This window comes from Cucurbita pepo, chromosome 20 (genome assembly GCF_057944985.1).
Source record: "Cucurbita pepo subsp. pepo isolate OVF chromosome 20, ASM5794498v1, whole genome shotgun sequence".
NCBI classification, from domain to species: Eukaryota; Viridiplantae; Streptophyta; class Magnoliopsida; order Cucurbitales; family Cucurbitaceae; genus Cucurbita; species Cucurbita pepo.
In genome coordinates, this window is record NC_141817.1 from 10,605,364 (window position 1) to 10,628,170 (window position 22,807).

Sequence of the window (22,807 nt, forward strand, 5' to 3'; positions counted from 1 at the left end):
GCTCTCAACCAAAAGAGTGCATGAAAACTTATCACTCCCTCGTAAAGGTGTTGAGGCCATGACATGTTACACGAACTTTCGCATACTCTATAATGTTTTCACACAGTAGCCCACTTAGAAAAACCACTCACTCTCAGCCAAAAAAGTGCATGAAAACTTATCACTCCCTCGTAAAGGCATTGAGGCCATGACATGTTACACGAACCTGTCGCATACTCTATAATGTTTTCGCACAGCAGCCCACCTAGAAAAACCACTCGCTCTCAGCTAAAAGAGCGCGTGAAAACTTATCACTCCCTCGTAAAGGCGTTGAGACCATGACATGTTACATGAAACTGTTGCTTACTCTATAATGTTATCACACAACAACCTACCTAGATGAACGCATGAAAACTTATCACTCCCTCGTAAGGACGTTGAGACCATGACATATTACACAAAACTACCGCTTTCTCTATAGTGTTCTCACATAGTAACCCATCTAGAAGATCGCATGAAAACTTATCATTCCGTCATAAGGGTATTGAGACCATGACATATTTACACAAAAATGGTGTTGTCACACAGCAGCCCACCTAAAAAAGCCACTCGTTCTGTGGTGTTGTTGCCTTAGATAAGCATGTCCACCTATTACTTCCGATCAACTGTCCACTCGAAGGACCGAACATAGATTAAAACAAAATAAAAATTTGTATTTTGACAAATATAATTTTACTTATAAATATGTTTTTTTTTTTAAATTAAAAAAAAATGTTAGGTAAAACCTACTATATAATATATTACCATTAATTCACTTCATATAAAATGTCAACAGAGTTAGTCAATCTTTTTGGCCATTCTCATAATCTCCAACTCAATCACCTAAATTGGTCCTTTTATTTTCATTTCAATAATCTAAACTTTTTGACTCTTTCCATGTTTTTTTAGAACAATATTTATTTATTTATCTATTTTTCAATATATATTGAAAATGGTAACATATTCCGGTTGACTTTTACTAGTTCAAAGGAGTAATTATCTCTCGATTTATCACAAACGAAAACAATTTTACCAGCTTTGAAAATAATTACCATTAATGTTATTTTCGTATAGCAATATTTTTTTTAAAAGGAATTTCTACTTTTTTAATTATGGATTGACGCGTTTCAATCAAAATAAAATTGCAATATTAATGTTTATTTGTGTTCAAAATAAAAGCAAAAGGACTTCAAAATGCAATATAAAAGTAAAAATAAAATAAAATAAAGGGGAAAAAAAAGGGAAAAAGGGTTTTAAAAAGTATTATTCTTTTCAACCAATTAATGATTATTTGAGGAAATACCCAAAACTTTAAATAATAATAATAAATAATAATAATATTATTATTATTAAATAAATAATTTTTGTATTTTGTTTTTCTTTTGGTGGGTGGGGGATGGAAAAGACATTTATGTTGACTTTTGTCCTGCTTGAAACCTTATCAACAACGTTAGGTATGCTTTGTTTGTATGTTTTTTTTTTTTTTTAATAATTATTTAATGATATTTGCAAATATTGGAAAATGTATTTATGAAAAATTAGTCAAATCCAATAAATCATATTTGAAAAAAAGAAGAAGTCTAATTAGTCAACTATCGAGTAATTTAATATTTGAAAATAATTCAATTCTATAAAAGAGAGGTATATAAATGAATGAGAGGAATTTTAAAGATAAGATAGCTAAGAAAGACTTAAAAAAAATTTAAAGTCAGCTGCTTATACCAATAAGGTGCACCTTCTTTTTCGATGGCTTAATTCTAGGGACTTCGTGATTAAACGTGCTTTACTTCGAGCAATTCTATGTTAGGTTATCTCTTAGAAATATTCCTAAGATGAATGTGAGTGAGGACAAATTATGTTTGAAGGGCTCGTGTTGGTCTGTGAGGATAGCCTTCACTTTTAAGAAGTGAGGAGTATGTAATGTGACCATGTAGTAGGGAATGCAGGAGTGTAACGACCTAGATCCACCGCTAGCAGATATTGTTTTCTTTGGGCTTTCCCTTTCGAGCTTCCACTCAAGGCTTTAAAACGCGTCTGCTAACGGAAGGTTTCCACACCCTTATAAATGGTGTTTTGTTCTCCTCCCCAACCAATGTGAGACATCACAATCTACCCCCCTTTGGGGCCTAGTGTCCTTGCTGGCACTCGTTCCTTTCTCCAATCGATGTGGGACCCCCTCCAAATCCACCCCCCTTTGGGGCCAGCATCCTTATTGGCACACTGCCTCGAGTCTACCTTCCTTCGGGTAACAGCGAGAAGGCTGGCACATTGTTCGGTGTCTGGCTATGATACCATTTGTAACGACCCAGATCCATCGCTAGCAGATATTGTCCTCTTTGGGCTTTCCCTTTCGGGTTTTCCATACGCGTTTGAAAGCCTTGAGGGGAAGCCTGAAAGAGAAAGCTCAAAGAGGACAATATCTGCTAGGGGTGGGTCTGGGTCGTTACAAGGAGAGCGTTGAGGTCATCCAAATTTTGAATCTTGATCCGAATCTTAGGCGGGTCGTTACAAATTTGGCAGCTAGATGACGCAGATCGAGTAGATGGGACCTCATGGCTCATAGCCATTAGACGAAGGTCGGCACGGTCACTTATTTGTTCCCGACAGTGAGGTGATCAAGAGGAAAGTACTAAAAAGGCCCATGAATCTCCTTATATAGTGCACCTCGATGGAACAAAGATGTATCAAGATCTAAAGGTATAGTACTAATGATCAGGAATGAAAAAAGATATCGCGGAGTATGTGAGCAGATACCTAACGTGTCAACACAGAAAAAGAGTTACCTTTCACTAATAAAACTCTTTCACTAATAATTTGTAATATTAAATGATTTAAGACTTGGGGTTAGTTGAAATTAATATAGTTAAAACAGTTGTTAAAGACTATTTTCATGATTTTTACCTAAAATGACAAAGATATGTTTGACAATAATAATAATAATAATAATTAAAGAGCAACTATATAAGTATATGTTTTAATTTTTGTATGGAGAATGAGACAAAGATATTTATGGACATAATAAATTCCCCCAATTATTATTATTATAAGTACATGTTTTTGAAACAAGAATTTTTGTCCCATATGTTTGTGTTACATCATCCATCCAACCATATGACACACCTATTGTTTTGCATTAAATGTTATTCCTAATCCAAATAATGTCCATTTATAATTTTAAAGTATTATATTTTCTAGTTTATTATTTTTATTCTTAAATTTTAGATTTACATTTCTTACAAGAGCGTGAAAATCTCTCCCTAGATGACAATACGTTACAAGTCAAAGCAGACAATATCTACTAGCCGTGGGTTTAGGCTTTTACTTGAAATGATGTTAGTATTGGCCGTGTAATGACGAATTTTCCTTTCGAGCCTTTCCTTTAATGTTTTCACGCCCTTACAATGAATGTTTCGTTCCTCTCTCCAACTAATGAGGGATATCACGATCTACCCTCTTGGGAGCCAGTGTCCTTACTAACATGTCGTTTAGTGTCTAGCTCCGATAACATTTGTAACAGCTCAAGTCCACCACTCACATTATCCTCTAGATTTAGCTTGAATTTCGGTCGCATTATGCACGTCTTTTATTTAGAGCTAACCCTTTACCGAAAAGTTCAAACTCAAAGATCCCAATTGATACACGTTACGACCCGAAAACCGAGCTAAAGGGGACCCAATCAAATTCAATAATTCCTTACACCCATAACACTAGAGGCTGCTGAATTTGAATACCGTTTTCAATTATTGGATATGCTGTGCTTATAAAGGTTGGTCGGCCGCCTCACAATCACCAATTAATGCCATCCATCAAAATCAAACAAAATTTAAAATAAAATCATTTTAATTGCATTTTACGTCTAAATTTATAATTCCTTCCCTTCTAAAATCTATTTTAATCTTCAAATTTAATAATTATATTCGTTATTATCTCGGTTTCACAAATATTTTTTTACGTAAAACAATCTTAATCTTTAGTTTAACGATCTAAATTTTTGTTGAATCAAGGAAATTAACACCTCTGTATACAAAATTTAGATCAATAAGAAACGTGTCATAATTAGGTTACCTCCTAATATAAAAAAATTTAGAGTCTAGTTCTAAATACAGTCACTCATATGCAATTTGTCACACAAATTATTTAAAATTTAAGGGCGAAAATATCAATTTGAGAGCTGAATTTCATTTATTTATAATTTGTTTTTTTATATATCAATTATGTGCGTATTTATAGTCTCCTCACAAAAGAAACCTTCAGCCCTTCAAATGTTTACGAAAGAGAAGTTCTGACCATCATTGATAAGTTTGTAACCTCCCAATACTCTTCAAATACCCACTACAAGAAGAAGTTATTGTGAGATCCGACATCGGTTCGAGAGGGAAGCGAAACATTCCTTATAAGAGTCCTAACATAAATGTTTTAAAATCGTGAGGCTGACGACCATACGTAACGGGTCAAAGCGGACAATATCTAACACTCCACTGCCCTTCAAATGCCCACTGTTATTTATGGTAGCCCATTTCAAACTTGCAAATGTTGACTTCCAAATCTCCAAATCATCCTTCCTCACTCCACACTCGAGTCAGCTTACAACACATAAAATGGAGGTTAAATTGAGTCTATTCAATCTTATAGATGAATAATGAAAGCTGGCTGAATTTTTTCGTCTTGAATCGTGTAATAGGTCCACTAGAAACTTATGGAACACCGTAATTCTTATTTGAAATTTTTAAGGTTGTAAAATATAATAAAAGTACAAATAAGAATAATTCTTCTTTCTTCTAGATTATCTATATATATATATATATTTTGACCACAACAATAAAGACGGAATATATAATAAACTCGCAAACTTGTATTTTGGCTAAAAAAAAAATAAAAATAATAATTAAAAAAATCGTTTAAAAAGTTTCGTTAATACTTAATTTTTTTTAATAATTTATGAATTATACATTCAAAACATATTTTTATTAATTTATTCGTTATTTTTCTTAAACTTTGTGATATGAAGCAAGAGACATCAATCATACAATATACTCCAATGAAGATGTGAAGAAAATATTGTTGAAATTATCACAAGATATTTCAATTCATGCCACATTGAACAAAAATGAAGTTTCATGTTATAAATTTTGGATAGATTACCGTTTAAAGTAATTTAAAGTTATTGTATTTCATTATTATATTTTAAGACTTTTATTTACTTTAGGTTACAATTATTTAGGTTAATTATGGTCGAATGTTACACTCTTGAAATGCCCTTAATAGTTTCATTTTGAGGCGATATAAAGACATGTATGTTATATTTGTAAGTAGATTTGGAAAATATAGTAAAAGAAGCGCTTTCCTTTAGCCAATGGCTAACTTTCTTCGCAATTACATGTAGTTTAGGTTGCATGTAGAATTATGCAAGTTCGACATGATCAATCTTGCTTGTGGAGTGATTCGAATCTCAAACAAATGTTTTAGCGTTGAGATATTTGATCAATAAGAATCATTCAAGCTAGACACGATCGATCGCTTTCCTTTAGCCAATGACTAACTTTCTTCGCAATTCTATCTAGTTTAGGTTGCATGTAGAATCATTGACATGATCAATCTTGTTTGTAGAGTGATTCGAATCTCAAACAAGTGTTCTTGCGTTGAGATATTTGATCAACAAGAATCATTCAAGCTAGATACGATCGATCTTGCTTGTGGAGTGATTCGAATCTCAAACAATGTTCTTTCAATGATTTGCACGTATCACTTTGATTAAAAAAAATTAGATCATTTAGTTATTTAAAATAAATATCTTATGCTAAATTACAAAACAGAACACACGGTTATTAGATGGCAAAGTCAGAGCATTGCAGTGATGAATGATCAGTGATGTTGTCAATTCCATGGGTGGAGAACGTGGGGCCGATGACTGACCTGTGACCGCCATTGTTGCAAGTTTCTCCACCTTCAACCCTCTCCCACTCCGTCATTCTTTATTCTTTCTCACTATCCAACAAATTTTCCTCAATTTTCCCGGTCAAAGTAGTCCCTCAACTCCTTCTCTAATAAAATTTCAAAGATTCCGTCGCAATTCGATTCCACCCTTTTGAATGTTTCTTTCCATTTCCTATATCTGTCTCCTCACCTCCGATTCTCGGCGGGCTCTGCGTCTCTGGACCGAACAAACTGGTAATCGATTTTACTCCCTCCTCTGATCATTGGGTTTTGGGGATTTTCGTGTTCTTCCTGGTTTTGTTCTTGTTTATGCCCTAAGAACATGGATTCTGAATCTGGGTTTGCATTCCAAGTGTTTGTGGACGGTTTTTACTCGTTTTGAGCAATACCCATCTCTCTAAACTTGTGATTCTTCAACTTATTGCTTGAATTTCTTGCTGTAAGCCGCTGAATTCTGTGAGATTTTGGTAACACTGGTAATCGAATTTACCCCCTCCTCTGATCATTGGGTTTTGGGGATTTTTGTGTTTTCTCAGTTTTTGTTCTTGTTTATGCTCTAAGAACTTGAATTCTGAATCTGGGTTTGCATTTCAAGTGTTTGTGGAGGATTTTTACTCGTTTTGAGCGCTACCCATCTCTCTAAACTTGTGATTCTTCAACTTATTGCTTGGATTTCTTGCTGTAAGCCGCTGAATTTGGTGATAAACTATTCAGGCTTTGAGATTTTGGGCCAGTTTCCATGGGGGTCTGCTTAAGCGCCAGAATCAAAGCTGTTAGCACCTGCAGTACAGGTAGAGCTCTGAAGCCATTGGAATGAATATCATTCCCTTTATTTACTCATTTACTCGAACGTTGACGATAGTTGGGAGGGAGTCATACATTAGCTAATTAAGGGGTTGGTACGAAGGTCTTTTGGTTCCCCAAAAGCAAAGTCATGAGAGCTTATGCTCAAAGTGAAGAGTATCATACCATTGTGGACGTTCGTAGTTCCTAACACGAAATTATACGTAGTTCCTAACACGAAATTATACGTAGTTTTAGCTCAGGTATAGATATCTTACGGTTAAGTTATGCAGGAGGAAACTCAAACGGTGTTAGCAGGGAAGCAAATGATCTCTCTAGTTCAAGCAGCAACAGCAAGTTCTCATCAATATCAATTCCTCGGAGTGAGGATGAAATTTTGCAGTCCTCAAATCTAAAGAGCTTTAGTTTTTCGGACCTTAAACTCGCCACGAGGAATTTCCGCCCTGATAGCTTGTTAGGGGAAGGCGGGTTCGGCTCGGTTTTTAAAGGCTGGATCGATGAACATTCGTTTTCAGCTGCCAAGCCAGGATCTGGCATGGTTGTGGCAGTGAAAAGGTTGAATGTAGATGGCCACCAAGGCCACAAGGAGTGGCTAGTAAGTTCATGTTCTTTTCTAAGCTGTAAGCTATATCATGAATCAATCCATTTAAGCTTTAGTTTGTTTATTTCTGTAGGCTGAAGTCAATTTTCTGGGACAACTCCGCCATCCGCATTTAGTGAAGCTGATCGGCTATTGTTTCGAAGATGAACATCGGTTGCTCGTGTATGAGTTTCTTCCCCGAGGCAGTTTGGAGAATCATTTGTTTAAACGTAAGTTCTTCGTCGCCTTCATTGATTAAACGAAGATGCTCGATTGTTTTATTCATTATTGCAGAGCGTTTACTCTCTCAGGAGGGCTGTATTTTCAACCGCTTTCTTGGAGCCTTCGTTTGAAAATCGCGCTCGGTGCTGCGAAGGGACTGGCTTTCCTTCACAATGATGAAAACAAAGTGATCTACCGTGATTTCAAGACATCGAACATACTCCTCGACACGGTCAGTCATTGTTTCAGTGTAGCAGAATTTCAGTTTTTTGATGTCTTTCTGAAGAGTCTTTGTAACAGTTCAAGCTCACCGCTAGTAGATATGTGAGATCTCACCTGTCCATTCTATGATGTTGTTACAGAACTATAATGCGAAGCTCTCTGATTTCGGGCTGGCCAAGGATGGTCCTACGGGCGACAAAAGCCATGTCTCGACTCGAGTTATGGGGACGTATGGATATGCAGCCCCCGAGTATCTAGCCACAGGTATTAATCAGCTAATGATTGCATTGATTGCTTGTTCTAAAGAGGAGAACGAATCATTTCTAGATCTCTTGTGTTGATCGCTTATTTCATCTCACTGTTTAGGTCATCTTAGTGCAAAGAGTGATCTGTATAGTTTTGGCGTTGTTTTATTGGAGATGTTATCTGGTCGAAGAGCTATCGACAAAAACCGACCACCGGGAGAACAGAATTTGGTCGAGTGGGCGAAACCATTCCTTGCTAATAAACGCAAGACCTATCGGTTGCTTGACACTCGCATCGAACGGAATTACTCCATGGAATCAGCTTTTCGAGTAGCAATTCTTGCATCACGTTGCCTATCTGCCGAACCGAAGTTCAGGCCGAGTATGGACGAAATTGTTACGACGTTGACCGATCTCCAGGATTCCAAAGGAACTGGAGCTACTGGGAGTAGAAGGTCCAGGAGCTGCAAGCAAAACACAGAGAAGGGCAATGCACACAAGGAAGTCACTGCTTATCCTAGACCATCAGCATCACCTCTCTTTACGTAAGTTCGGGTCTCCGAAAGCATATCGAAAACCCGTCGAGGTGATCGGAAACGGAGGATGGAAGAATCCGAGGTTTTATACATCCTCGAGCGATTGTATAGTGTTCTTATTTCCACTAATGCATAATTACATTGCTGCTGTGATGGGTATAGCTATATTGTGCTTCAGTTTTGTAATGTTTTTCTTCATATTTTTGTTCAGATTTGTGTCTGGTAAGATCTGTGTTATTGAGTCTGTTTGTTATGCTCTCGTCTTTATCATGAGTTACAATATGCGTCGGGTCGGGTTAGTATCTCATTTTACTCCCGACAAAGAAAGATTGAGAAATCGTCAAAGATGAGTTCTTTGTTAGCAAAACGAAGGGTTAAATGGCACAAATGATTCAATTTCTATTGCTTGGTTGATCTCGATGACAACACCTTTTCCTTCTCTTCTCTGTGAGGTCCCACGTTGGTTGGAGAGAAGAACGAAACATTCCTTATAAGGGTGTGGATAACTATCCTTAGCTAACGTGTTTTAAAAACTTTGAGGAGAAGCTCAAAAGGGAAAGCCTAAATTGGACAATATCTCCTAGCGATGGGCTAGAGCTGTTACAAATGGTATCAAAGCCAAACACCGAGTGGTGTGCTAGTGAGGACGCTGGGTGTCACAGTCCTACATTTTTTATCGTGCGGCGTCATGATCGTGACACGCTCACGACTAGCCTTAAGGGGAATTAAGCCCCATATATATTTTTCGCCCCGGCCTTGTGGCTTCGTCGGACCGTAGGCGAGGTTTGTCTTCGCCAATCAAACATCACTTGTGTGGAATCCAAGCTTGTTCAACCACGCGCGTGCATGTTCAATCGTCTACGACACATCCGACTTGCCTCTACACTAGGCCAAGTCATTCGGCTCGACCTTGGCTCTAGTCAGGTCAAGGTCTCTCAATGCAACGTTGCATCTCATATTGCCATCTCGATCTCCATCGACAAGGTCCATATGTCTTGACGTCATCCCTAGAATTCTCTTAGTTTCGAAAATCTTTGCCAAATAATATATTTGCATATTTAATATATGAGATATTACACCTTATATAAATTATATTTAAATATTATGAGATATCATAATATATATTTAACTAATTTGAATCTCATTCAAATTTTAAATATATTTTTATTTAATGTATATTAATTAATTTAATATTTAATTCTAACAAATGCCATAAATATATTTTTTCGTTTTAATATATCTAATATATTAAATATTAATTTGAACCCATCAAATTAAATATATTTTCTCCTCTATATTTAATATATCTAATATATTAAATATCAATTTGAACCCTTCAAATTTTCTTTCAAATAAATTGAAACTTTTAAGTTAATATGAGCTAGCAGTGAACCTTATGGACCTATAAATTATAAATAAAATTAATTAATTAGAGATTTTAATTATTTAAATGTCTCGTACTGTCCTTCAAAAACCCATTTTAAAGAGAGTTGCTCGAGACACTCATCTCGACATGCTCACCCACACTGTAACACACGTATGTCCGACAGGGTAGCTCACTTAGGCCACAGGGCCCAGGGGTGGTGGATAGCTAACAGCATGGTAACATTTTGAGCTATTTTCAATCTGACGTAAACATGATTTTAGTGAATGGTCATACGGTGTCGTGCATTGTCTGTCCGATGTCCGATTAACATCAAACTTGGCGAGCATTCATATTTCATATGGACGGACTTAACTTCCGAACCGCATGCTCAAATTCCTTCCGAAACCTCGACTTTTAAGGTTAAGACCCGGGGCCCTACCTAGCCCTTCAACAAGCCTATCTTTGCCCTTCATGTCTGATGTCTCAACTTGTCTTCAATGTTCACTTCACGTGGTAGTGTGTTGGATGATGCATCGTCCTCCTCGATCGCATCATGGAACTCTTCTATATTGGCCCGCATGTGGCTGGATGGACATCTCTTGAGGGACGCTGCTTTGCTTGTCATGTTGAGGGTCACAACCTATTCTCTGCAGAGTATGGTTGTGACATTCTCCCCACTTAACTTATTCAACGTCCTTGATGACTTACTTGGGACACAATCATATTGCAGATTGTGAGACTGGGCTTATAGGGGTGGATTGTGAAATCCTTACCTCGATTGGACAGACAGGACACTATACCCTCAGGAGGGATGGACTATGAGATCCACATCAGTTCGAGAAGAGAACAAAACATTGTTACAAAGCCACACCCAGCATGAAATGAAAAGTCAAAGAATACAATATCTACTGGGTGAATTTGACTTTATATCTTTACTCGGGAGGAGAATATGTTTTATAAACTAAAACAATCGATAAATTTTCGATTACTTTCAATATTATTTTAGTATATAAATATATAAGATATTATTATTAGGAGTTAAAAAAAATGAAAATAGAAAGAAATTAAAAAAAAAAAAAAAAAAAAACACACGTGACTTGTTTGACCATATCAAATTTATTTTTATTTTATAATTTATAAATATATACTTTTAATGAATGAATTAAAAATTAAGAATTTAAAATAATAAAGATTTGATTGTGGCACGTGGCTGAGCCGGTAACAGGTCAAGGGACCATGGTCTGCCAGAATCAGAGAGCCTTCCTGCCTTCTTCACAAGAAAACCCTCCTCCTCCAACCGTCTCTCTTCCTCTCTCTCCTCTCCTCATAATAAAGCAGAATTTTCTTCACAGTGCTTGCCTCCGCCATCTGAACACCTGAGAATCGCCGGAAATTCTCTGTTGTTACCATCATTGTTCTCTTTCCGTCGACTCCTCTCCTCATTTTGTCTGCGTCTCTTTCGACGCTCCACGGTATGACACTACGACATGATACGACATGAGTGGTTTTAGTATCTACGTGCTGCAATTTGAATGTAGATTGTAGAGCTTATTTATCCTTTGACGGCTCTCTGTTTTGTGTAGTCGTTCTGTTTTTGTTGATTGGAATATTAGTGAACGGCGGTAGAAGGATGCTTGGAGTTCATGTCGTTTCTTTTCTTATTTTTGCCACATATCGGTGTTTTTATGACTTAAAGAGCATAGGATTGTAGATTTTTCGTTGTGCTCTATTCATCGATGGCCTTGTGTTAGTGTTGATTCTCTGTTTTGCTGTTCGAATGTGTGCGAATGGAACTTGGGACGTGTATTTATTTTAATATCTTCCATGTCCACATGTTTGTAATTTTTTTTTTTTTTTTTTTTCCTGTTTTAAAGAGATTTTCAAGTCCAAATTAAGTGTGGATCCTGCCACTTTCTTTTATCTGCAGTTGCAATTACATGAATTTTGCAAGATGAATTGAAGGAACCAAATAATTTTTCGTTGTGATTTGGAGTGGGATCACATAAAGTTTTTCTATGGAGAACTTGAATTTGTTTACTTGTTATCTCGCACCATCAAGCCTCCATTTTCCTTTGAGGCTTAAGAAAAGTGTTTGACTCAAGGTTAGTTGAGTTAAGAAGTCAGCCAGCATAGGTTGACCTACAGCTTGGCCAATGTAAATGATAAGGGCTTAAAAGGATGATTTCAAGCCACTTGCCTAGGATTTAAGGCCCTAGGAGTTTTCTTGACAACCAAAAGGCTAGATCAAACTCTAGTTGATATAAAAAAAACATGGAGTTAAGAAGTCAACTCCTACATTTTTATGTGGATTCGCTTATCCCATGATATGGGTTTCTAATTGATAACTTTACTTTACTTTCAAATTGATTGTTATTTTACCAGATGAAATTAAGCTCGTGTTTCCTTATAGTTTTTGGTTATCCTGTAAATCTAATATTGCAACTTCTTGAGTTCTCAATCTTTTTTGCTCACAGTATTTGACTACCGTTATTGTGGCTTACCAGTTACCTAGACTAACCTTATGTGATTTTCTAGGTTCAAGATGTCTGTTGGCTCTAAAAAAGAATCTGAGACTGATAGTTTGAGGAAGTATCAAGACTTCTATTATGCGGATCTGAAGCAAGGTCTCATAAGAATTAAAGCTTCTGGTTCTATGTATAGATGTCCATTCTGCCATGGGAGGAGTGGAAAGGAGGACTTCCAATTTAAGGAGCTTCTCCGACATGCTTCTGGTGCAGGGAGAAGCTCACAGAGCTGGACCATAAAGGAAAGGGCAAAACACTTGGCTTTGGAGAGGTATATGAATAAGTATTTTTGTCTTGAAGATCAACCTCAGCCTGTCCGCAAGGAGCAGCGTGATGACCGTGGTCAGCCTCAACCTGTCCACAAAGGGCAGTGTTATGATCGTGATCAATCTCAAGCTATCTGCAAGGAGCAGCGTTATGATTGTGATCGACCTCAAACTGTCTGCAAGGAGAAACGCTATGATTGCAAACAACCTCAACTTGTCCACAAGGAGCAGCATTATGATCGTGATCGACCTCAATCTGTCTTCAAGGAGCAGAATTACGATTGTGATCGACCTCAATCTGTCCGCAAGGAGCAGCATTACGATCATGATCAACCTCAATCTGTTCACAAGGAGGAGGGCTATGATCGTGATCAACCTCAACCTGTTCACAAGGAGCAGTATTATGATCGTGACCAACCTCAGCCAAAGGATCAACCTCAACTTGTACACAAGGAGCAGCATTATGATTGTGATCGACCTCAATCTGTCCGCAAGGAGCAGCATTACAATCGTGATCGACCTCAATTTTTTCGCAAGGAGGAGGTTTATGATCATGATCAACCTCAACCTGTTCACAAGGAGCAGTATTATGATCGTGATCAACCTCAACTGAAGGGTCAACTCGAAGTTCGGAACCACTTTCTTCCAGAGGATCAACCTCAAGTTGTCCAAAAGGAGCAGCATTATGATCGTGATCGACCTCAATCTGTTCGCAAGGAGGAGAGTCATGATCATGATCAACCTCAACCTATTCACAAAGAGCAGTATTATGATCGTGATCAACCTCAACCGAAGGATCAACTCGAAGTTCGCAACCACTTTCTTCCAGAGGATCAACCTCAACTTGTCCAAAAGGAGCAGCATTATGATCGTGATCGACCTCAATCTGTCCGCAAGGTGCAGCATTACGATCGTGATCGACCTCAATTTGTTCACAAGGAGGAGCGTTATGATCATGATCAACCTCAACCTGTTCACAAGGACCAGTATTATGATCGTGATCAACCTCAACCGAAGGATCAACTCAAAGTTCGAAACCCCTTTCTTCCAGAGGATCAACCTCAACCTATCTGCAAGGAGCAGTGTTATGATCGTGATCAGTTGTTTGTCTGGCCTTGGATGGCTATTGTAGCAAACATACAAACTGAGATACATGCTGGACGACGTGTTGGGGAAAGTGGTTCCAAACTTAGAGATGAATTTATGAGACAAGGTTTTAACCCTTTGAAGGTTCATCCTCTGTGGAACCGCTTTGGTCATTCTGGATATGCAGTTGTAGAGTTTAACAAGGATTGGGATGGTTTTAGAAATGCCTTAATGTTTGAAAATAGCTTTGAAGTTGACCATCAGGGGAAGAAGGACTATAATGTTTCAAGAGACCGGGGAAAGAAATTGTATGGTTGGGTGGCAAGGGATGATGACTACAACTCGAAAAGCGTATTTGGGGATTATCTGCGGAAGAATGGGGACTTGAAAACTGTATCGGGTAAAGAGGCTGAGGATAACAGTAAAGCATTAAGGCTTGTCTCAAACTTGACCAATACACTGGAAAATAAAAATCTACATCTTAAGGAGATCACTCACAAAGTTCTAGAGACTAATGCATCCTTAAATAATATGATGGAACAGATGGACGAAACGGTTAAAATTTACAATGACAGTAAGATTGCATTTTCTTAGTATCTTTCCATATTATGCGCACAAAGATTGGCTTCTTGGTCATTCTATCTTTCCATAGCTTACTTTCTCTTTATTTCACCTCTCTAGACATTAGAAGAATGCAGCAGGATGCACGGGATCATTTAGAACATATTGTCTCGGAACATGAAAAGGTTAAACTACAATTAAAAGATCAGAAGAAGGAACTTCAGCAACGTGAGCATCAACTGCTTGATCGTGAGGCTCAAAATGATAATGAGAGAAGAAAGTTGTATCAGGAGAAGAAAATGGTACTTATACTTCTGCCTTGTTTCATCTCGAGAAGTTTTTAAATTATTATTTTTGGCGTCCTCGAGTTCTAGACCTTTTACCCTTCAAAGATGTGTTTCTTGTAGGAGAATCTACAACATGGACTCATAAGAACAGGCTGTAAATTTGAAATTTTGCTTGATGTTTGAAGCTTGCTACCATTTTATAATTTTTAATTCAACAGACTTGAATCCAATATTGCTCGCTTTCCATATTGCGCTACATCAGGCTTCTAGCTGTATAAGTTTCTACCAAGTACCTTATCTTGAAGAAAGCACAGTGTATCCTCTTTTGTGTTTTGCCATTTTGGAGTGTTTAAATTACGTCTCTAGTAATTGATCCCTTTGTAGACTAGATACTCCTGTTGAGAGTCTAAAGAATATGTCTTCTTGACGGGGAAAAAAGGGTTTTAATTTTCTAATGTGAGCTTTTTTTTGTCAGAATGAAAGGGCCACTTTGGAGCAAAAGAAGGCAGAAGATGAAGTCTTGCTTCTAGCAGGGGAACAACAAGTGTGCATCATATTTATTATTTCTTATGGTCTTTCTTTGCCTCCATCATGGCTATGGTTGTGCATATTCATCTATTTTGTTTTGATTCTTTTTCCCAAGTAAATGTCATTCAAGTTCGTTGTATTTTTTTCAATCATTATTGCCTGTTAGTTCTATACTTATTCTTCCGCATATAACTTGGATTTTCATATTTTAAGAAGATACATGTGCGTGTATATACAATGATTTAGACCCTTCTCAACCTTCTTATCTCTTTAGTTTCATTCAGGTTTGAAAATCTTCAATTGGAAGAACAATTTGGTCCAAGGATCTCAGTAGTTACTTTTCGTGCAAATTTTGTTTTTTCGCATGCTGAATCTGGCTAGCCTGGATTGGTTCTGCTCATTTCATATGTTTTGAAGCTTTCCATATAAGATTTAGGTTCTTTCTTATTTGGTTTCAGTTGGTAAAATATTAATATTGTTAAAGAGAAAAATCTTCAGATTTAAATTTTTGTTTTTTCTTTTTATTGTTTTTTACCAAATGTTATATGATTGGTTGGTTATTTTGTGAGATCGGTAGAGGCCTAAGCGTGCTGGAACACTCATAGATATAAATAACATGCTTTCTTGTGTGGTAATTTAGATTAATTTGTGATGAATTGGGTGTTCATAATTTTACTTCTTATTGCAGAAAGAGAAGGAAAAGCTTCACAAAAAGATCATAGAGCTGGAACAGAAGCTTGATGCAAGACAAGCATTAGAGTTGGAAATTGAGAGGCTGAAGGGCTCGTTAGAAGTAATGAAACATATGGGTGAGGATGGAGATGATGATGCCAAGAAAAAAATGGACCAGATTCAACAAGATTTGAATGAGAAGGAAGAAGAATTTGAATACTTTCAAAACATCAATCAAAATCTCATCATCAAAGAGCGTAGAACCAATGATGAAGTTCAAGATGCGCGCAAAGAATTGATTCATGTATTTACCTGAAATTTTGAATTTTCCTATTCATCTCTTATTTGTTCCTAGTGAAATACATTGACTTTAAAAAGGTCTAGTTACATTGGCAATATCGAAGCTGACTTTTGGATAATGCCTTCATCCCTTGTAATTTAATTCCTTCACTCACAGGTGTATGGCGGTTCGTCGACCAGAGCCTTTATTGGTGTCAAGAGAATGGGGGATCTTGACAGCAAACCATTCTGCACAGCCATAAAGTTGAAGTATGCCAAGGAAGAAGCAGATGAGAAAGCAGTAGAGTTGTGCTCAGAATGGGAGGACAAGCTTCGTGACCCTAGCTGGCATCCCTTCAGGATTATAGAGGACGATGGAGGACAAGCTAAGGTATGCATTTAAACGTTTGCGTTTATTCCCTGTTGTGGTTTTTCCTTTCGGCGTGTTCTGATGATTGGGTTTTAAGAGGGTCAGTCACCCGTCGACATATATTCAAACGGGATGGAATTTGAAAATGAAACATTCAAACCCCTGCAACATGCAACAGTTCAATATTGTTTTCTTTGAGTTTTTTTTTTTCGGGATTTTCTTCAAGATTTTTAAAACGCGTCTGTTAGAGAGAAGTTCTTACACCCTTATAAAGAATGTTTTGTTCCTCTCTCCAACCGATGTGGGATCTTACAATCCACCCCCTTTCAAGGCCCAACGTCCTCGCTAGCACTCATTCCTCTCTCCAATCAATGTGAGATCTCACAATACACCCCCCTTTGGAGCCCATTGTCTTCACTAGCACACCGCCCAACATCCACCTCCTTCTGGGCCCAGCGTCCTTGCTGGCACACTGTCCGATGTCTGGCTCTGATACCATTTGTAATGGCCCTATCCCACCACTAGCAGATATTGTTCTATTTGGGATTTTCCTTTTCGGACTTCTTATCAAGGTTTTTAAAACGAGTCTACTAAAGAGAGTTTTTCACACCCTTATAAAGAATGGTTCATTCCCTTCTTTAACCGACATGAGATCTCACAATAACAATTTTTATCTTTGTTCGATAACAGTTTCCCACCTTATAACTTTTCCCTTCAGTTTATTCTGATATTGGGAAAACTATTTAATGAGATAGTCTATGACTAATGTTGTTTTTGCATTTTGGACACATGTAAAAGAAACTGAAAAAAAGTTGCATATCTTCCTGTTTTCCTGATATTGGGTTTTAGTAGGGGACCTATTTTGAAGTGAAAGGAGTGGATTTGCCTTTGCTTCATGTTATGATTCTCAAACAACCATGGATGTTTGTTCAGGAAATTATTGATGAAAATGATGAGATGTTGAAGAATTTGAGGAATGAGTATGGAGATGAAGTTTACAAGGCCGTTGTTACAGCCTTGATGGAAATGAACGAATATAACCCAAGTGGTAGATATACAGTTTTGGAGCTGTGGAACTTTAAAGAGGGAAGAAAAGCGACATTAAAGGAAGGAGCAGCTCATATATTGAAGCAATGGAAACTGCACAAAAGAAGGAAAAGCTGAAGGCAAGCGCTCCAGATTTCCATATTGGTAAGTTTTCCTGTCTAATTACTTTTAATGGAGAACTATTAGAAGGAAATGATTTTTTCTTCCCTTTGGTTTTTGTTAATACAATAAATGTGAGGTAGAGATTTAAACTCATAACCTTATAAATAAATAAATAAATAAATAAATAGATAGATGCCTAAACTATTGAACTAGGTTCGAGTTTGATTGTATTTCTTTTTTATTTGAACTTAGTCATAAATTTTCAATATTAGCAACCTTGCCTTCTCAAATTTCTGAATTGATTCCAGGATCGGATTGCTATGGTATCTAATAACTTGTATTAGGATTGTTAGTGATAAGACACTTTTAAGGACATTTATCATCTTAGAACTTATCTGTCCTTTTTTTCATGAATAAATAAATAAATAGATGCCTAAACTATTGAACTAGGTTCGAGTTTGATTGTATTTCTTTTTCATTTGAACTTAGTCATAAATTTTCAATATTAGCAACCTTGCCTTCTCAAATTTCTGAATTGATTTCAGGATCGGATTGCTATGGTATCTAATAACTTGTGTTAGGATTGTTAGTGATAAGACACTTTTAAGGACATTTATCATCTTAGAACGTATCTGTCATTTTTTCCGCAAAGGAAGAAAACAGTTAAGTCCATGCAAAATTTCCTTTTTAACTTAACAACATAAGAAATGAGAGATTAAGTTACATCTTACTTGTAGTTGGCCTTTGGAAGCACACATCTTCCGCTTCTAAGTGGCATTGAACCGAGGTTGTCTCTCTCATCATGAGGATCTCCAGTAAGATCGGAGTATACAATTCTTCCTCGCTTCAGTCCTATTTGAAACCATTCTAGCAACGAAAACCCTCATACTGTAAGGCTCCACCCGTCCTTCCCTTCTCCTTTTACTTGCCAAACGGTTTCTAGTATGCCTATACAATCAAACAATCAAATTGCTTAAACCAACTCTATTGGAAAGATAAGTTTTAGTCTTTTAATGTATCTAGATCAAACGAAGTGGAAGAGAATTATACCCACAAGGAATAAATTATTACTAAGTTGTCCCACTATGAGTAGATATATCCCCTAAAATTTAGATTGAAAATTGCCATTTTGTTTGAAACCATTTCCACTCTCACCATCCAATATAAAAGCTCAAAATAGCTTGGGTTGGTATCCAAAGCCCTTCTTCTGAGAATCCAAAGGCCCTTCATTCCTTCCCCAAACAGAAGTAAAATGTGTTGTGGTTTGCTGGCTTGATGTGACATTCATGTGATTGAATTAAAAGGGTAAATTAATTTGTCACTCTACCTATGTATAACTATTTCAAACCTATGCCTAAATTTTCATGCCATTCAAACAAAAACAATATAGTTACTGCTAATTACCATCCGTGTTTGTAGGTTGGGTCGGGTCGAGTTTGGACACTTTTTAGACATAGCCCGTAAATTCTTTTACCTAATCTAAACCATTCGTAAACTTTTTATTTATTTGTATCCAACCAAATCCAATAGGTTCATAATTCAACTCAAATGGTACATGTTGGGTCATCATATTTGCATTTTTTTTTTAATACTTATTTAGTAATAACATTAGGGTTTATATTTATTTAATACTATTTTTTTAATGCTTCTTTTTCTTTTTTATATTAGCATAGCTAATTGAAGAACTTGGGATTCCAATTCCTTCACTTTCAATTACCATTGTTAATAAAAATAATAGGGACAACTAATTATTGAGTATTAACATTATATCATAAATAATGTTACCTTTTAATCAATGAGTGGTTTCAATAAATAATGTCAACTTTTTTGTGCTTTTAAGGCATTTCTAGCCAACAAAGTTGCATTCTTTATATTCTTTTATAATATATTTTTTTTAAAAAACTATCGAACTCAAAGTGAATAAAATTAAATTTTAAATCAACTAATCTTTCAAATTGACTCTCTAATAAAGAATAAAAAAAATATCGAACTCGGTCACCCAGACTATCCACCCAATCACCTTAGTACTTGATATAATGATTAAAAAAAAGTGAGTAGAGATGTTCAAATGACCGAAAACTTGACAAACTCAGACTACCTAATTCAAACCACAAAGGTTATGTTTAATTAGATTTTTTTTTTTCCAACTTTGGGTTGGGTTGAATTTTTGGAAAATCAAAAATTTGGGTTGGTTTGCCCGTTGACATTTTGACCCATAACCCAAAAAAATAAGGTTCTTTAAAATTATATGAAAATTAGGAATATTTGATATTTTTTTAAAAGTATTTAAAATACAACCGAGTAATCAGGCTCTATCTAATCGATTGAGTTGAGTTGAATTATGAACTCTATTGAGATTGTTCGGGTCACCAATCTAATTAACTCAAAATTTTGATTTATCCAAAATATTTTTTCGATCCAATTTAACCCGTTGATATCCTTTGAATGGGCTTAAATTAGCAATTAATCTAGTATATAAAAAGTAGCTAAATTACATAATTCATTTTGTTGTTAAATAAAAATGCTTGGGAACACATATTAATTATAAAAAATAAATATATTATATCATGTTGGACTGTGGACCACACTTTTGTTCAGCCTCCCCAGCCTTCTTCCACGTCATATATTTACTTCATACTCAAGAATACTCCAATCACCTCACGCCACGTCAAATCCCAACTCTTCACTCTTATTGGTCTGTCCTCTCCTCCTTTTCAAACCCTAAAATTCTTGCCGATGAAGGTCTGACCAAACTGCCAATCAGCTGGCGCCACGTTGTACGTGGTGGATGTCCGTCTGTCACTGCCTGTGACTCTAAATGACAGTGCCTGCCCCACCAACACGGCGTTTGACTGCCAGTTTTGACCCCAGTTCCGGCTCATGCTCATCCACCCGGTTCGCGTGCCTTTCACGCTCACCTTCACGATATCCCCTGCACCCGCGACGTTCGTGATTAAAACCAAGTTGAAGTACCTGAACCCGTGGATTGTGTACCGGATCCCCCCTTGCTTCCGACACGACACCCTGCGTAATTTAAAAAATTAATTTTATTTTTTTAATATATATATATTTGATAATTGCAAGGGTACCATAAAAATTAGGGTAGCTAAATGGCGAACCCCGATTAAGCTAACTCGTATCCTACGTACACGACTAACTAAATGGACTAGGTGGTGCCATGAAATTCGTGTACTAAGGTTTCGAACTCGTGTAACCACGAACACAAGTTTGAAGCTAAATTAAAATCTAACAGGTGGTGCCACGAGATTCGTGTACCATGGTTTTGAATTTGTGTAACCACGTACATGAGTTTGTATGTAAGCAAAATCTACCTGGTGGTGCCACGAAATTCGTGTAACCACATACAGGAGTTTGGGTTTCCGAACAAAACTTAACCAACCTCACTTCTCTCCTGCCTACGTCGACAACCCCTATAGTATACGATTTTAATCTCGTTCTTTAGGATTCTAGTAATGTACTATAGCTACAACGGGTATCGTTTAGCATACTAGAGAATTAATTGCCGCTAATACAGGTATCAAAAGTCACACTTACACTAAAAACCTCCTATAATTGATAATCAGATTCCAATTTCTCACGTGTATTCACTGGAAGCTACGAACATTGAATTAAGTTCTGATCATCTACAAGAGAATTATTTACGATCCTACTTTTTTCAATATATTTAGTTATTTACGAAAAAAATAAAATTTTAAAATTGATAATTTACAAAATTTTAAAGTATCGGTTGATATATAAATTAGAAAATCGAGTACGATATTAATCGATTTAGGGTAAATTGTGTATATGCTACCCGAAATATAGATAATTTACCTATATTTTAAATATAAAAATAAATTTTATTTTAAATATAACTAACTACAAATATTTTTAAAAAATCAAATAAATTAAATTAAAGAAAGGGGTAAAATGGTAATTTAAAGAAAATAAGAAATAAAAGGCAGAGGAAGAAAGAGGCTGACCGGCGGAAGGCGACGGGGACGATGCCGGCGCGATATTCAGCGATCTTGAGAAACATAGGCATGGCCAAATCGAAATGGGGGCGAGGAGGGTTACACCAGCCGCCATTGTCACTGGGCAGAGCAAAGTTGGGCGGGCAGAAGTTGGTGGCCGTTATGACAATCGACGGGCTACCCGAATGGCACCATCTCGGGTCATTCGCACATTTGATCTCGAAACACGCGCCACAGCTCAGCCCATTGTTGAACAGCACCGTACTCAGCGCCGCCGTGTTCACCCCGTACCCTTGGCTGTACAAATTCCCATACCCACAAGCCCCACCTGAGTGCACACCGACCCAAGTGAGAATGTTGCTAAAACTAGCACCAAATTTACTCTGGAGTGGTCGAATATATAGATATTTGTCTATAATAAAAAAATTAAATTGACATATATAGTAAACTATAATTTATGATTAAATATCTTTCCATTATTCAAAATCAAAACCCAAATCTCAACCCATTTGTTTGTTTGTTTCAATTTCCGAGCCTACCCATTGTGCCGGATGCGTCGGAGCCGCCGTAGAAGGTGGCGTGAGCGGTCTGCCATGGGCCACCGGAGTAGGCGCCGGGAATTCTAGCAGCGGCCGTCCACATTGCTGAGATGAGAGACACAAGGCAGAGGAGGACGGCGGGTTTAGCCATTTTTTTGGTTCAATCTGGAAGAGGGAATGGGAGGAGTACTTAACGGAGGAGGAGGAGGACGGGGAGGTCTTTTTGTGTGAATTTACAATTACGCCCCTCATTTAATGTCGAATCTTTTGTGTGTCTGTGTGTGAAAACAGTTCTAGAAACTTTTTGTTTTTTTTTTTTTTCTTTTCTTTTTACCACAAAACATTTTAACTTTTTTTTTTTTTTTTTAGATAACGGTTTTAATGAAATTTTAAAAAAAAAAAATATTAAGGAGAATGAAACACCGATTTATAAGGGTGTATAAACTTTTTTTCTAACATACGCATTTTAAAAACTTTAAGGTAAAGCTCAAAGAGGACAATATCTGCTAGCGGTAGACTTGAGCGGTTACAAATGGTGTCAGAGCCAGATATCGGGCGATATGCCAGCAAGAAAACTGAGCCCCAGAAGGAAAATAATTTACAATAATATTTGTAATTTACAATAATTTATTTTATTATTTTAA

General features: G+C 36.8%; 3 protein-coding genes across 3 annotated transcripts; 2 read left to right on the forward strand and 1 right to left on the reverse strand.

Annotated features, from left to right (window-relative positions):
• Nucleotides 1–5,877: 5,877 nt before the first annotated feature.
• LOC111783049 (putative serine/threonine-protein kinase PBL10) lies at nucleotides 5,878–8,814 on the forward strand. Its single transcript, XM_087120387.1, has 7 exons — nucleotides 5,878–6,186; nucleotides 6,667–6,743; nucleotides 7,029–7,351; nucleotides 7,431–7,566; nucleotides 7,648–7,790; nucleotides 7,921–8,044; nucleotides 8,147–8,814. The coding sequence occupies exons 2-7, from the start codon at nucleotides 6,692–6,694 to the stop codon at nucleotides 8,572–8,574; spliced, it is 1,206 nt and encodes a 401-aa protein (XP_086976513.1). The 5' UTR covers nucleotides 5,878–6,186; nucleotides 6,667–6,691; the 3' UTR covers nucleotides 8,575–8,814.
• Nucleotides 8,815–11,183: 2,369 nt separating this feature from the next.
• LOC111783048 (protein INVOLVED IN DE NOVO 2) lies at nucleotides 11,184–17,842 on the forward strand. Its single transcript, XM_023663925.2, has 7 exons — nucleotides 11,184–11,399; nucleotides 12,463–14,378; nucleotides 14,486–14,667; nucleotides 15,128–15,196; nucleotides 15,869–16,156; nucleotides 16,310–16,522; nucleotides 17,435–17,842. Exons 2-7 carry the CDS (start codon nucleotides 12,470–12,472, stop codon nucleotides 17,663–17,665), a joined length of 2,892 nt encoding a protein of 963 aa, XP_023519693.2. The 5' UTR covers nucleotides 11,184–11,399; nucleotides 12,463–12,469; the 3' UTR covers nucleotides 17,666–17,842.
• Nucleotides 17,843–20,196: 2,354 nt separating this feature from the next.
• LOC111783017 (expansin-A4) lies at nucleotides 20,197–22,347 on the reverse strand. The gene is made up of 3 exons (XM_023663887.2): nucleotides 22,164–22,347; nucleotides 21,634–21,952; nucleotides 20,197–20,674 (listed from the first exon to the last, which is right to left on the reverse strand). The coding sequence occupies exons 1-3, from the start codon at nucleotides 22,312–22,314 to the stop codon at nucleotides 20,365–20,367; spliced, it is 780 nt and encodes a 259-aa protein (XP_023519655.2). The 5' UTR covers nucleotides 22,315–22,347; the 3' UTR covers nucleotides 20,197–20,364.
• Nucleotides 22,348–22,807: the final 460 nt, after the last annotated feature.